The sequence below is a fragment of the Pteronotus mesoamericanus genome, unplaced genomic scaffold, assembly GCF_021234165.1.
Source record: "Pteronotus mesoamericanus isolate MK-2021 breed Mesoamerican mustached bat unplaced genomic scaffold, CSHL_Meso_final contig_163, whole genome shotgun sequence".
Classification (NCBI taxonomy): Eukaryota; Metazoa; Chordata; class Mammalia; order Chiroptera; family Mormoopidae; genus Pteronotus; species Pteronotus mesoamericanus.
In genome coordinates, this window is record NW_026555064.1 from 9231219 (window position 1) to 9246328 (window position 15110).

At 45.4% G+C, this 15110-nt stretch overlaps 1 protein-coding gene across 2 annotated transcripts in view; it reads left to right on the forward strand.

Moving 5' to 3' along the window:
- RNF150 (ring finger protein 150) overlaps positions 1 to 15110 on the forward strand; it is a 163229-nt gene that overhangs the window by 119376 nt on the left and 28743 nt on the right. The window contains exons 5-7 of one of the 2 annotated variants that reach the window (XM_054562936.1): positions 3876 to 3972; positions 10650 to 10860; positions 12513 to 13285. In XM_054562936.1, coding sequence (XP_054418911.1) covers positions 3876 to 3972; positions 10650 to 10860; positions 12513 to 12535 — 331 coding nt within the window. In that variant the 3' untranslated portion in view covers positions 12536 to 13285. Of the gene's footprint in view, positions 1 to 3875; positions 3973 to 10649; positions 10861 to 12512; positions 13286 to 15110 lie in introns of those variants that run through there. The other variant, XM_054562929.1, reaches the window with a different exon arrangement.

Here is a 15110-nt window from a genome sequence, read left to right on the forward strand (position 1 = left end):
ACAGACGCACTGGATATGGCTATTTAAATTGCTCGTGTTGTCTGGGATAATGGGGTGCTTAAGTCCCCGTAACTCACATTCTTGAGTGGCCATGTCACGGAGTGGTATGAAACAGCTTGCACTGGTGCCAAAAGGAAAGCTGGGGGACCCAAATCTCAAAGGCAGGTGGCAGGGCCTGATAACCTGCAAAAGGGAAGAGATGCACAGGCCAAAATAGCCCTTCCTCCTGCAGGTGGGCACAAAACAATATCATTTAAGCAGGGTGGGGTTCACACACACAGGGGAAAGGACAACAGAAGTCAAGAATAAGTAGATGGGAAATGGGTGGAGCTCAGTTTTCAGTCCTGCTAAAAACACGAGAGCTTATTTTACCCTTCATAATCTTCGCATTATTATGCAGCTGTTGACATGTTTCGTCAGGTTTTGAAGAATAATGTTTGCTTTCTAAATGTTTGTTTCCCTTTGGTGAATAAGGAATGAGAAGAGTTTGGTCAACCCCTACAGCTTGTCAGGATTGTTAAGAGATAGAATATCTTCTCCTTTTGCTCCTCTGGACATACTTCCCCGCCCAGCTTTTGTTAAAACAGGGGACAAGATAGTGCTCTACTGAGAATCCTACAGATTGGATGAGTTGAGGCGGACTTTGCCTTAGAGATGTTTACTAAGCTGTGGGTGCATTTCACTAAAGTCCAGATTCTTCCCTTATTCCTTTGTTTATTTAGTCCAGTGACTTTTATTTTTCTTTCTATTTGGGAGGGGGAAATTGGTTTACAATCCAATTGTAAGGATATAGTCTCTGTATTTGATGGTTACAAAAAATGTGGTGCTAGAAATGTGAGTTAATAATCATCATGATCACCCTGTGTGTCATTTTGGCCTTTTTTTTTTTTTTTTTTTTTTTTTTTGTCCTTAGTTCTCCCTTTGATTTTTTAAACTTTCCAGTGACTTGCTATCAACTCTAGAAAATGGATCCAGGAGTGTGGCCTTTCGGTGGCCTTTCCCTTTTAGTTCCCAGGTAGCCACTGAAGGGCTGTGGCACTGCCTGGAGAGGAGGGAGCGCGTCTTATTCATCTCTGTCCCCAGCTCCTAGCACAGAACAGAATGGAACAAGGGGGTGACGTAACTCATCCTTTATTTTAAGAAGATAAATCTGGCAAGGAAGAGTGGGATGACAAGAACAGGGAAAGACTGCTGGCATGGAGACCAGTGTGGCTGTCATTGGAATAATACCAAAAAAAGGCAGTAAGATTATGAATGAGGGAGCAGCCCTGGGGAAGGGAAAGCGATGAATGCGAAAGCAAGGGAGGAAGAGCGAGTCTCTGGGCCTCGAGGGCCACGTGCAGGCAGCGAGGGGTGCCAGGGCCTCGGATGAATATCTGTCTATGGAGCAGGTATTTCCTGAGCACCCTCTGTGTGCCAAGAACTATGCTGGAGGCTGGACTACAACAGTGAATGAGGCAAATAAGGGGTGTGCTCTCATGGAGCTTATATTCTTGTCGGAGGATGTATCAGTCAGGGTTCTCCAGAGAACTAGAACGTAACACTGCGTATTTTCAAGGAAGTGCCTTACATCATTGTAGGGGCTGGCAAGTCTGAAGTCTGCAGGGCAGGTCTACAAGCCGGGAGCTCCAAGCAGGAGCTGATGCTGCCTCCTTGAGGCAGAGTGTCTCCTCTTATAAAGCTTTTGCTCTTAAAAACTTTTAACAGGTTAAAATAGACCCACCTAGATTATTTGGTATAATCTCCTTGATTTTAAGTGAACTGATGGTAGGTATTAATCACATTGACAGAATGCCCTAGATTAGCACTTAATTGAATCTCCTGGCCCAGTTGACACACAAAGCTAACCCTACCCTTCACAGAGGCTGTAAGAAAGACCTGTGCGTGGAGGGAAATCACTGAGGGAATGTTAGGGAATGAGGACTGACTACTGTGAGGACTCGGGGAAGTCTTCTCCATGCGGGTAGATGCTGTGCAGCTTACAGGAGAGGCAAATGATCCTTGGAGATATGAAATGACTTATTTAAGCCCAAATGGCTAGTGGTGGGCCCTGCCTTCATTCTGACTCAGCATGTGCTCAGCAGACACAGTAGAGCCTGCCTTCCAGGGACAGTCAAAGGGACCCAAACGGCTGACTTTGTTTCCAGGATGAACACCAGGTGGTGAGCAACTTCAGATTAGGAACTTGTTTCCCGAATGTAGAGCCTGAACATAGGGAGGGAGGAATTGCCCGGGACGACGGTGCAGGAGGCCGTGACTCCATCCATATGCAGTCTCAGCCCCGCCCTCACTGCGCTGGGACGCCGCCTGGCCCCAGCTCTGGACTTCTGTTCAGCCGGGGGTTCCACCTCGGATGCCCTCCTTCCTCTCCCTCGCCCTTCATGTGGACAAGTCTGGGCAGCCCTCAGGGCTTAGCTTTGGCATTTCATCAGGCAAACTCTCCTCCTTATAATCCTCCCAACTCCCTGCTCTTCTAATGTGGTACTTAGCACCGTTGTCATTAAGCAGTTTATATATATATTATTATTTTATTAATGTCTGCCTCTGCTATCATACTTGCTAAAGAAAGGAGCCAGATCTCTATCCTGCCGACTCCCAGCGATGAGCACAGCTCTTGGCAGACACTCCCTCTTGGATGAACGTATGGATGAGGGAATAAATGGAGGCAATACGTACCTTCCAAGCAGCACATCTGCAGCGCATCCTAAACAATAATTTGCAAACACAATGACACATCCAGGTTGCCAACTCTCCTTTTTTCTAATTGCCAGTCTGATCATATCCCGTATATAGCTAATCCCATCCTTGGCACATGGGGACTTCCCAGTTCAATGTAAAAGGTGGTCCCTTCCGGCACGCTTCTCTAATTGGGGAAGTCCTTTTTAAGCATTTGGCCTAAAGCCCTCTGACACAAAGAACATTGTGAGAACTGCTAGGAAGGAGAAGAGGAGGGTGTGAGGAGAAAGCAGGAGCACTCCGAGGGCTGGGCACCCCCAAGGAGAGGATCAGGAGTGGACGGACTCTCCCAAGGAAGCCGGAGCACTTAAGACAGGCGGTTGCCTCTCTTCTTGCCCCAGGCAGGAACTTCCGACTGCTCCTGCCCCTGCACTGGAGTCTTGTGGGCGAGGAGACAAGCTTCTGACTCCAGCGGTCTCTGATATGTCTGGGTGCGCTCCCGAGAGCCAAGTTGAGAGAAGTTCCCTCAGGAGCCCTCCCACGTCTACCAGACGCCCCCCTTATCCAGCCACTCAGATGAAGGCTCAAGGACTGGCCTGGGGGGGTGGGGAGATGGCAGCGCATTCAGCACGTCAGCTGTACAAACAGTAAAGGTTACAGCACCTTTCACTCTGGCTTCTGGTTTGACAACCAGCAGCCGTAACAACTTAAAAGGTCACTTGCATTGTTCGATGCTTCCGGGAGCTCTTCTGCCCTTTCTGTTAGACCCCGAATATTAATGGAAATGAGCCTTTCTTTTGCAGCTGTTTTCCAACTGTGAGAAAAGAAATGCTGGCATTATGTAAATGTAACATCTATCAAGTTATCCTGAAAGGCCTGTGCAAGTTTCTCTCCTTGTATTCTTTCCAGTAAACATTCTTCCTAGTGAGAAAGAGGAAAATCTCTCTCCTTCTACATGCTCTACATTTTCTGAAACTTGGACTCATGTAAGGACCCTCCTGGGATCCAGACAAGTTTCGGCTGCATTGCCACAAGGGATAACAGGAAGCACATTGGCGCAGGTGTCAGGAGACGGAGGTTCGATTCTCGTCTCTGCCGCCAAGCGAGCAGCACCGTGACCTTGGACAAGTGTCTGGGCGGTAGTGGACTAGGGAGTCTTGCAGTTGCCGCCGCTCTAAGATGTATGGTTCTCATTGCAGGCATCTTTTCCACAAGTCCTGTGTTGACCCCTGGCTCCTAGACCACCGCACCTGCCCCATGTGCAAGATGAACATTCTTAAAGCCCTAGGGATCCCGGTAAGCACAGCACAGCCTACAGCATCGTAATGTCTGTCTTTCTACGTTACCCCCAAAGACGGGAGAAAACCTCACACCTGGCTTTTCTCTGTCCCCTTGATCCCATAGCAGTGGTGTCACCCGATGAGGTGTAGAGAACTCCCAGGTCTGAAAACAGTTCCCCTCTCCCATTTTCCCAGTCGGAGAACATCATGCCCTCCTCCCCAGGCCCACTGTGTTTGTCTGTGAGCCCCAGCACTGCCTGTGCAGCCCACGGGCTTCCCATCCAGGACGCAGTGTGCGGGGGCAGGCGGGACACCAGCAGAGGCTCGAGGACCGGCCGTGCATTGGTGTCCTCTTGTGTCATTGCCCCTGCGCTGTCATCACCGAGTTCTGCAGGCCACGCTGTCTGATTGTGCCCCGGTCCCCTGGTGTCCCCTGGAAACACGCTCTTCCCAACCCTGGGAGGGGAGGACAGCTGCTGGGGACCTGGCTCAGAGCCTCTGCTGACCTCAGGTCTCTGCAGAGACCCTTGAGTGAGCTGGAAACCAGAGCCAGAGCCACTTAATTCTAGTGTGACCATCCAGCTGGTGCCTCCCTTGTATGTTTTATCAAACTGAATCCGTCCACCAGGGCAAAGAGAATCCCACCAGCTGGCTAGTGGTCCCAGCAAGAGAAGCCCCAGGTCCCCAGCAAGAGAAGCCCACTTGGCTGGCAAGACACCGCCTGCTGTGGGAGGGCGGGAAGCCAGCCAGGCCACCCAATCCCAGGGCCGCACAGAGAGATGTCAGCACAGCCCAGGCACTGGCTAAGAGAACCCGGCCAAACAGGATGCAGAAAGCGGCCTCGCCCCGCCCCCTCCAGTGTGCTGCCCCGTCCCCCGGGCCACTCCTCACTGCACTAATGGCAGAGAATAAAGGGAATGAGAATAGTCCCAAGATGTCACTGAAGCAGGAAGGATCAGATCAGATATCAAAGGTTTTCTCTCACGCCAAAGGGCGAATCATTCGAGGACTGTCGGAGTGACTCTGTCGCAGAGGGCGCACCTGAAGCATTATGAGGTCGTGCACCGGCTCAGTTTTCTCCCCTGGACCAGCTGCCTGTGTGCCAACTGTATACCGATTTTCAAGGTTGATACACCAGACTCAGATCCACTTGTGAGACTTTAGCTTTGCGCTAGATTTTGAAAGGCAATGCGTTACATTTCAGACCAGAGTTGTAAATGCATCACGCATTCAAGGTGAAAATCAATTACTGTGAACATACTGCATTAGTAAAAACCCAACATTTCTACCAGATGCTAGTGACTTAGAAAATGGACTCGATGTTTGCACTTTTCACTGGCTGTCTCTGGTTCTTACAAGGAAGGAGGAAATTGTGTGTGCTTGCACGTGTTTGTGTGTGTATGTGTATCTTTGGTGTCCAAAGTCTTTAGAATACACACTCACAATTAGAGGTAAATGGGCACATCACTTGACCTAGTTCCTATTGCTCAGGATATTTTCAAAGCTCCTCAGTATCGATTCCAAGGCTCCTTGGTCAGGACAGTGAAACCAGATTTTGTACTAAATAGCATATAACTCCAGTCTTTTCATGGGAAGAAATAACTTCTCCAGAAGCTACCCTGTAAATGAGTTGAAAATACAGCTATCAATTATTTTGAATTAATGGATGGCCATTTGGCTTATGTCCAAAACTATAACATTGTAACTTCTAGCAGCTGTGCCTTCTAGCCAGGGTTTAAACCCATCAAGTCTGGGTAGAAGTGTACTTAGCACATTTGAGTTCCAGAAAAATAAACATCAGTAGTGTCTTTTGGATTTTGCCAAGTAGTCTCAAAGGCCAGCCAATCAGGAGCATGACATGCCTCTGAGCTCACCCCAGAGGACAGAGCACCCTCCTGAGGCGGCATGTGGGCACAGCCAGTGGTCAGGAGCACCCAGTCCCGTGGCCTTCCGCACCTGCCCAAGGTTTCTCTGGTTTTGTCTGGGAGGATGATACTGAAGGCTGCATCTGGGAGGAATTTTGGATGTTGTTTCCACTCCATCCTCCGTCTTTGGGTAGCACCAGGCTCAAATTATACCAAAGAGGTGATGTTTTTTTCACTCCATGCTGAGAACTTTCCATGCCACTGGCATGAGACCGTGTCATGTGTCCATGTCACAGGCTCACAGCCCTCTCAACTAGAAAGCACTTCCTAGAGCTAACCGAAGCCTTTTTTATGAAGCTTAGAGAATTCTTTTACCACCTTCGTAAACCCCTGCGCGCCAGTTCTTCATCAAGGAACATTGAAAAGAGCCTGTCTCTTTCTCTGATAAGTGGTGCCTGCTGGTCCTTCCTCTCAGTTGCCTTGCATGTGCTCGGTGCTCTGTGAACGTGCGTGACATTGCAGCCCGTCGCTGTCAGAAGCTGCTGGTCACAGAACCGGATTTATGAAATCCACCCTGGTCTTCCTCTGAACAAGGTCCACTCACCAGCGACTTGGTTGTAATTCTGATCTGCCGAATAGTGCAAACACAGACGGCAAGGATTTTTTGTTTGTTTTGTTTTCGTTGTGTTAAACTGAATGACCCTGTGGCAGCCTGTGCTATAAGGCAAATAAATTTAAGTTGAAAGCTAAGAGCTGGAAACATTTTCATTGTGTAAGGGGGTGTCTCTAAAATGAACGAGAGAATGAGAGCACAACCCAGGGCTCAGGAAACTCCCATTACAAGAGGTAACTTCTTTCGTATATTTTCATGCTATTTTGCCAGAAGAAATAAGATACTGAATCGAAAGGGAAGGGGGAGAGGGGTCCTTTATCATCAGAAGTGTTTTCGTCTCTGCCTACATTATATTGCTTCTCCTCCTTTCTTTCCAGTCAGGTCTAGGTGTGTCTTTGTAAGGTGACAGAACACAGGTTTTGGTGAATACGCCTATGAGGTACCAAATAAACTGGGTTTTTATATCGCAGCAAACACCTCCCATCACTGTTATCCAGTACAAATAGTGTGACTGAATAGAAAAGCCTGTGTAGCTGGTGTATTCACAAACCCCTAACTACTTGGCAGTTGGTTTACGTGAGGAATTTCCACATGCTACCCTGAATTTGAATAGCTATACCTTGTTCATATACAAATAGTATTTAACATCTTTTACCAAAAGACATTATAACTGTAATTTCCCTTAGAGGGCTATAAATTGGGTTTCTTTTCAAAATATGCTATTTGATGAACTATTTAGAGGAGATATAAACCGTGAGGTGCAGTAAGGTTGGTGTATTAAATATTACCATATATTTAACCCGAATTATTTATGTCTGCTAACACTCAGTCTCATTGAGCTAATTCCTTTTCCTGCTGTTAAAAATATAATACCGTGCCTGCTAGGCCACAAAGTAAAGGCAAACATCCTGCATCAGAATTAATAACAATGTTTTTAAATAAAAGAACAATATCAACAAGCAAACAACAGTTGAAATGTGCATCAGTTGTTACGACATACACAATGGCATTCAGATGTGTGTGCCTGAAAGAACAACCACACACAATCCTCACTGAGAACCCTGTCCCTTGCTGCAAGCCCACACGATGGGTTTGGCTTAGAAGCATCCTTACATAGTGTAAAGGGGGAGGGAATTACTTTTCCTCCTATCCTCCTAGGTTCTCCAGCCACGGCCCTATAAATTAGACTCATAAAAGATTAACAAGAGAAAATCAAACCAAAGTTTATTATCACATGCATTGTACATACACATGGGAACACTTAGTGATGAGTAACTCAAAGGAGTAGTTAGAGCTTGAGCTTATATAGCATCTTCAAAAATGAACAATAAAGTTTTAGAGAAGTAATAAGACAAAAGAAAAAGACTTTGCGTTTCTAGAACAGCACATCCTGAGGAGGTAAATAGATGGGAGAAACTAACGTCAGGTCAGGTTGTGTTAGTAAGGTTTGTTTGTACAGATCCATTTCAGAGTGGATTCCCAGTCACTAATGATGATGATAATGTTCTTCTCTTCCTGGTACAAAGAGGGATGTACTTTTGCACATTTATGTCCTGCTTTTAGGCACATGGGGGGAGAACAGAGAGCATTTCTTTGTCTGCTTCTCAGTTGGTACAGCTCAAAATAATCCTTATGCCAATGTAGCAGATTGTGTGGTGGCTTCTCCTGCTACCCTTCAATAGCATGCCTTACCTTTGCACAGAATTTTTCAGTTTTTAAAGTATTTTCTCCAAATCCTCCCCTAATCTAGAGCAGATTCTAATGTTCCTTAGTCTTCAGAGCAGTAAACTGAGACTCCAATAAAATGTTCAAATCAGTGTTTACTGACCAGTTAATAATTGTCAGGCAGTATGTGGAGTCTTGGAATTCAAGGGCAATGTAATGTATTGTATAGTTGAGTCACTTTAAAAAGCTTGTGTCTCACATGCATGTGGAATCTTAGAAAAATGCACTCATAGAAACAGAGGAAATGTAGATGGTTGCTAGAGGCGGTGGGGGGCGGGGACAAAATGTATGAAGGTGGTCGAAAGGTACAAACATCCAATTATAAGATAAATAAGTTTCTGGGAATACAGTGTGCAGCATAGTGACTCTAGTTAATAATACTGCTTTGTATATATGAAAAAGTTCTCATCACAAGAAAAAAATGTAACTATGTGAGGTGATGGGTGTTAACTAACCAGATTATGGTAATCATTTGGCAATATATGCATATATCAAATCATCATGTTGTGCATCTTAAGCTAATATAATATTACATGTTAATCACACCTTAATAGAACTGGAAATTTTTTTTTAAATGGAGACTAGTAGAGTGAGACAAACACAGTGACCAATGACCATAACAGCATGGGAGAAGTATAAATAGGGTGTTAGAGTACTGAAGGTGACTCCCTGGCAGACAACGCTACTTAGAAAAGGTGACACTTGAGGGGTGATTAGGAGCTCACCAGGAGGGTTCGTGGGAGACCTTGCGATGGGGAAGGGGAGCAGGGTGATTGGGGCAAATGCCACCCTTAGTAGAGGAACAGCAGGAGCTAAAGTTCTAAAATAGGGAATAGATGGTGTCAGGTGTGTTCCCAAAGGCTGAAGGTGAGGCCAGAAACAGAGGCTGGGGCGAGGCTGCAGAGCGCCTTGTTGCCATTCTAAGATTGTAATTCACTCTTCAGGAGAAAAGAAGAGATGAGCATCACTGTGTTTTTGAAAAAGAGTGCTCTAGTGAGAGAGTGGAGAATGGGATATACTGGGGAGGAAATGATAGGCGGATTAGGAGACCAGTGAGCGGGGAGCAACGCTCCTAACAACTGCTCTCGCCTAACGCCGCAATCAGTGAACTTGGTGGGTCGGTCATTCCCTGGATTGACTTTCAACAACCTGAGTTTAAATGAATTGACTCACTTCCAAGAGGGACGAAGAAGCAAAAAGAAAGGAGAATACAGAAAAAAGGGGGAATGAGCTGAGTTTGAGCTTTTCGGGGGGTGATGGTGTTTTCCAGCTGACAGTGGGAAACGCAGGTGCGGGGCTCGGGAGGCTGGTTTAAGAACAGAAAACAAGGACAAGAGTCCAGCAGCGTGAATGTCTTGCTTTGTGCTCCCAGTGAGTCCGTGAGCTGTAGACCTTCCCTTTCCATGCACTTTTAATGCAACACAGTCAGTGCCAACCCAGTCCTGCCCACCCTGGTCTTTGTCCGTTGGGAGGGCAAAGCCACTTCGTTATCGTCCCTCGAGGCAATGCTGATGTTCAGACCAGAACAAACATAATGATAATAGTAATAATAATACGTAATAGCTACTTGTAGTATTTCCCAAGCCCATCTCTCTCCCACAGCACCTCTTTTATGAGTTTGGGTAGAGATATAACTGAAAGCCATTTTAAAAGCTGCTTATACAAGAGATATAGGTATGGTCAACATCACTTCAAACAGCAGAACTAAGACCAAAGAATAAAACTCGCCACGTTGCCCAATAATGGAATTATCTAAAGAAACTGAGTGGCACAGGCTGCCTTGCAGAGCAGGGATCTCCCATTTCTATATTCACGTGGACGCTTGGGGGAAGGGTCCTGCAGCAAGTGGGCAGTTACACGCGATGGTCTCACCCCAGCGTTATGATTCTAAGACCTTCATGTAGAGGACTTGACAAATGTCTCATCATGTGCATGTTAAGAAAATAGGGGTTTGTTTCTATAGCTAGTTTTTGGCTTACATTTAACCACAACAACAACAAAACAATCACCTCGCCCTGTGCTTCATGTGTTTGTGTGTGTACCTGGTAAACAATTCACCGTGAGTCAGGTTCTGTCCCTCTCTCATGTCATCAGTGTATTTGAAATAATTCGTGGGTCACTGGGGGTCATTATCACACTGTCAGCTAGTTCCTCGATGAGAAATAAACCCTCTGTGTGAGGAAGGGCTGCAACTATAAATAAGTATCATGTTACCACTCCTAGTAATTATATGAATGTATGGATATAGCTACTCCTAGAATTAAAACTTCGATCTATATCTAAATGGAACCTTTGGAAAGGAAATCTTGGAAGATGTTTTTACATTCATTACAGAAGTTTATGTGGGATTTTTTTTTTTAAATAAAATGGTTCAGGAAGAAAGCTGTAAAGAACTTAGTTTTCCAGCAAGACAAAGTCTGTAGGCTGTAGACATTTCGCCTCTAACTTGATGACACACACTAAGAATAGACCTTTTTCTGCCCCTGTCAGCCCAATGCCGACTGCATGGACGACTTGCCCACCGACTTCGAGGGATCTCTGGGAGGCCCCCCCACCAACCAGATCACAGGCGCAAGCGACACAACCGTGAACGAAAGTTCAGTCACTTTGGACCCTGCTGTCCGGACTGTGGGAGCCTTGCAGGTGGTCCAGGATTCAGATCCCGCCCCGCAGGAGGGAGAAGTCATCTTTTCTACCAACAGTAAGTTCGGTGCTCAATCGTGTGGCCTTCAAAAGGGCTGTGGCCCTATGGGAGTTGGAAAAAGCTCCTTTACCTCAAGAGGACAAAAAAAAATTGCCAGGTTAAACGGTTACACCTGTTAGGTCTTTAGAGGCCCAGCTGTTTCCAGAGCCCGCGGGGCGGAAGGCACGCCTGGCCCTGCCTTGCTTGCCCAAGGGCAGGCACAGCTCTGCACACACCCCGTGCTACCTGAAGCAGGGAGGGCGGCGGGCGACCTCGAGAACGGAGGGCAGGTGAGAAAAGCAGCCGCAGGGGATGCTCCCTGGGACTGGGGCCGGGCGCAGCCCCCCCACCCCTGTGGGTGTGTGCACGTGCGTGTGCATTCCTGAGCGTGCTAGTCCGGAGTGCCTGCCGGAGGGGGCTCCCCCAGCCATGGCCGCAGGACTCCAATGGAAATGGCACCCCTTTCGATGGGCATTTTCCCAGGACAACCTCAACCCCTGCATACATGTCATAGCAAAATACCTTTGCGGCTTCTCCCCATCTCCTGTATCGGCTCTAATTCAGTACTGTCCTGTTTGACGTTAGTTATAAAAATAGTAAAGTAGCCGTTATCAGCATCAAGATTGAAGCAAAAATCTGAAGCATTTATGCCTAAGTCTAATGCAGTAGAGAAAAGGGCTTCAGGAGTTCTAAGAAAATCAGCCTGCAAATTAACGTAGGTTGAAGGTTAAAAGTGTGGGTGGGTGTTGCAATTTTTAAATAAGGAGTATTTTGTCCCGTGATAGAAATAACTGGTTCACTAGAGAAATTTAGAAATACAGAAAAGCAGATTAAAGCATTTTGGGATATTTCCTTCTAAGTTGACCTTTTAAAAAACATATTTGTGATGTTTAGATAATTTAGAAAATCATTCAAGCTGAAATGTAAACAGATACATTTTTCTAATGAAGAAACATACGGTTCTCATTGTTCAAAGAGTGAGAGCTGAAGGAAAGAATTTTAAAAATTCAAAAAGCACTCAGTACCCCATTTCCCAGTAATAATCACTCTTAACATTTTGGTGTATTTCCTGATCATCAGTTACGATATGAATACCATAGTGGCTGACCGTTGAGTTATTGTAACCACAGAACTTTAACAGGACCTAGACAGAAAGCCACTTCAAGAAAAACTTGGTGACAAATATCTGCCCCTGCAAGGTTTATTAGTTTGAGGTAGCTATGTATTTTAACTTGACTTTTAGAGGCACAAGGACCACAATATTGAAACGCTAACTATGTGGCATTAAAAGCCCTTAAAGGTAGGTGTTGATCCCTTTGTCTTGAAGGGTTGGAGCAGGGCTGTCCAATATTAATAATGCAAGCCATAAAAGCAGCTCTGAGTTTTCTATGGCCACATTAAAAAATGGGTGAAGTTCATTCTAATAATATTTTAACCTAATATATCCAAAATAGTCTACATTTTTTTTTGCACTACCTCAAACTGTGGTGAATGTCTCACACTCACAGCACATCTCAGTTGCTCTAGCCACGTTTTGAGTGCCGGGAGCCACACATGGCTCATAGCTCCACATCAGAGGACACATGTTTAGAATCCTAGTCATATATGGATGGAAGAACTGTGAAGGCTGTTTAGTTTTTACCATGATAAACATCTCGATTTTACCACAGGAAACTATGGCCCAGAAGAGTAAGTGGCTGAGTCAGGTCAAAGAATAACTTCTCTTTTCAAAGCACAAGACTGTCCCGTGTTTCCAGCTATTGGACATCTTCCACTGCCACCAGATATATCACCATTAGTGGCCTGTGCAAAGGCCATTGGAAGGCCTGATAAAATTTCCTAGCAGCTCCAAACCCTTGAAGGCACGAGCCTTTTCTGAGCCCATGAGAAGAACCAAGTCAAAAAATGCATTATTTTCCTTGAGATAAACTGATTTTTTAATATTCACAAGAAAATATATCTTCTGTTAGATTCCTTATTTTGAAAAGTGACTACATACTTCAGACATCTCCGTAAAGCCAAGACAACAAATGAAAAGGCACAACATGTGGATTAAAAGACACCCAAAGACAAAATGGAAAAGTATGGTCAGTATCCATATAAGTCATAATCCGTAAATTGATTTTACCTGAGATGGTCTCCAAGCGTTTCGTTCATAGCAGGCGTCCAGCGGATGTTGATGGCATGACCCGAGGTGAGAGTTCGATCTAAACTGGAAGTAATAGGCGCCTCCATAGCCCAGTAGGCAGCACGTCAGTGTCATAAACTTGAAGCAAGGAGTCCTGTTCACAACAAAAGGGAAAATGCCAGGTAATTCCAAAGGAAGGTACTGGTAGAGACCAAGAGACAAGAGGAATGTGATCGCATCTGCAGTCTGAAGACTGATGGCACATACGCATTTGGCCAGAGAGATCAGTCTTATAGTATAGCAACTGAATTTTTCACGACGTATTTTTTTTCTAGACCATATATCTGTGATTGGTTTTATTTCTGGGGATTTAACAGAATAGTCCCAACATAATCATTCTGATTGGGTGTCAGTGGTTCATACCATTAACCAAATGACTGTAGATCCTTTAAGGGAAAAATTCTCTGCTCTCTACAGGTTTGTAAATTGCCTTGTGCCCTAACTCCAATAAATAATCAATAAGTGAACAATCACAGGCACATCAATAAATGGATGGAGAAATTCAAGTTCTCATCAACATTATTGTAACCAACTCTCTAATGCTACCTTAAAAAAATGTGCATGGAGAAATAAGTGTAGTTGGGATAACATATTTCTACAAATCACAAATAAATAACCCATTGGAGGCTGGACCTGACTTTTCTTTTCACATTATCTTTTCCCACCTCACATTTCTACAGACCCCCAAAATTACTATAAAATGAGGAAATAAGAGTAGCTAAAGAATATATAATATGAACTATGCACCAGGCACCCTTTAAACCCTCTTACTATGTTAGCTCACAACAACTCTTTGGTAAATATTATTTTTATCCTCGCCTTAACTGATGCAGGAACAAAGGCACAGAGAGCTCTATTCTGGTCCAAAGTCATCAGCTAGTGGCAGGTAGAGCTGGATTCCGAGGAGTCGTTGGCCCCAGAGCCCCATGCGTAAGTGCTCTGTGCCCAAAGGGGAACTTGGGGAGAAAATGGGCAGTGGCTCCCTCCCCTCTCATTTCATTTGTGTCTTCTTTCCCTCCATTTCTCTAAACCTCTGAACGATGAAATCTGTGTGTAGTCCCTACTTGAATTCTCCTTCATCCCTACTTCTGTTCTTTCTTTCCTGGCAAAGACTATGGGCGTGCATCGGTCAAATGCATGTAAAAGTCATCTCAGCACTCGAGGGGGTAGGCAGAGAGTGTGGAACAGATTGTCTTTAGAGTGAAGATGGGAAAATCTGGCATTAAATTAGCATCATCTTCAGCTCCCAGGAAAAGCAAAAAGGAAAGGCATTTACATAGCAAAGGAACTCCAAACATGTTGTGAAGTCTGACATTTGAGAAAAAGACATTCTATATGCCTATCTGTAATGTTTCTGACATTTCACCTTCTATAACCTCACATGGCAGTCCCAAATTACACAGTGCAAGAAGTCGTTTGTACGAATGTCCAGGTGTCACTCACCTGTCCTTATCTACCTGGCTAATTGCACCAAATGCCCACTTTGCTTTCTGATTCCCTACCCCGGGCTGCGGGTGTTGGATTTGCTTCAGCAGCGGAAAAAGGTCCTTACGATCAAAGGAACACACAGCTAACCAAACTGCCCTGGGTATTTGGAGACTCCAGAAAGGAGCTAGAGAAAGATGCTAAGGAAACACAAAGGGAAGAAGTGGAGGGCAGAGGGAGCTAGGAGCTGGAAGGAGACCTGAAGATGGGACAGAATCAAGATGCCTCAAATATGTCCAAATACACTGTGCACTGTGAGGAGCACATGGCATAAAGGGTTTGGCCAGAAGAAGGCCTGGTCTTCAGGTTTTATAGAAGGAAGCGGTGCACATGAATTATTGCTAAAACTTGGCCAGTTGAAATGAAATGTGGTATGGGATTCCTCTGAGAAACTCCCTTTGCTAACTGCCTATCAATGCTAATCCTTGGGGGCACAGGGCACATCTCGCATGTTGAGCAAATACCCTTTGCTACGTATTCAAACGCCTCTCCATGCTTGCTGCACTGCCATGCCCGTGTTGAACGGCTGTAATATCCCCCATACTCTGAATGAAAATTCCAGGAAGAATTTTCTGCTCACTCTGAGGTAGCTGAC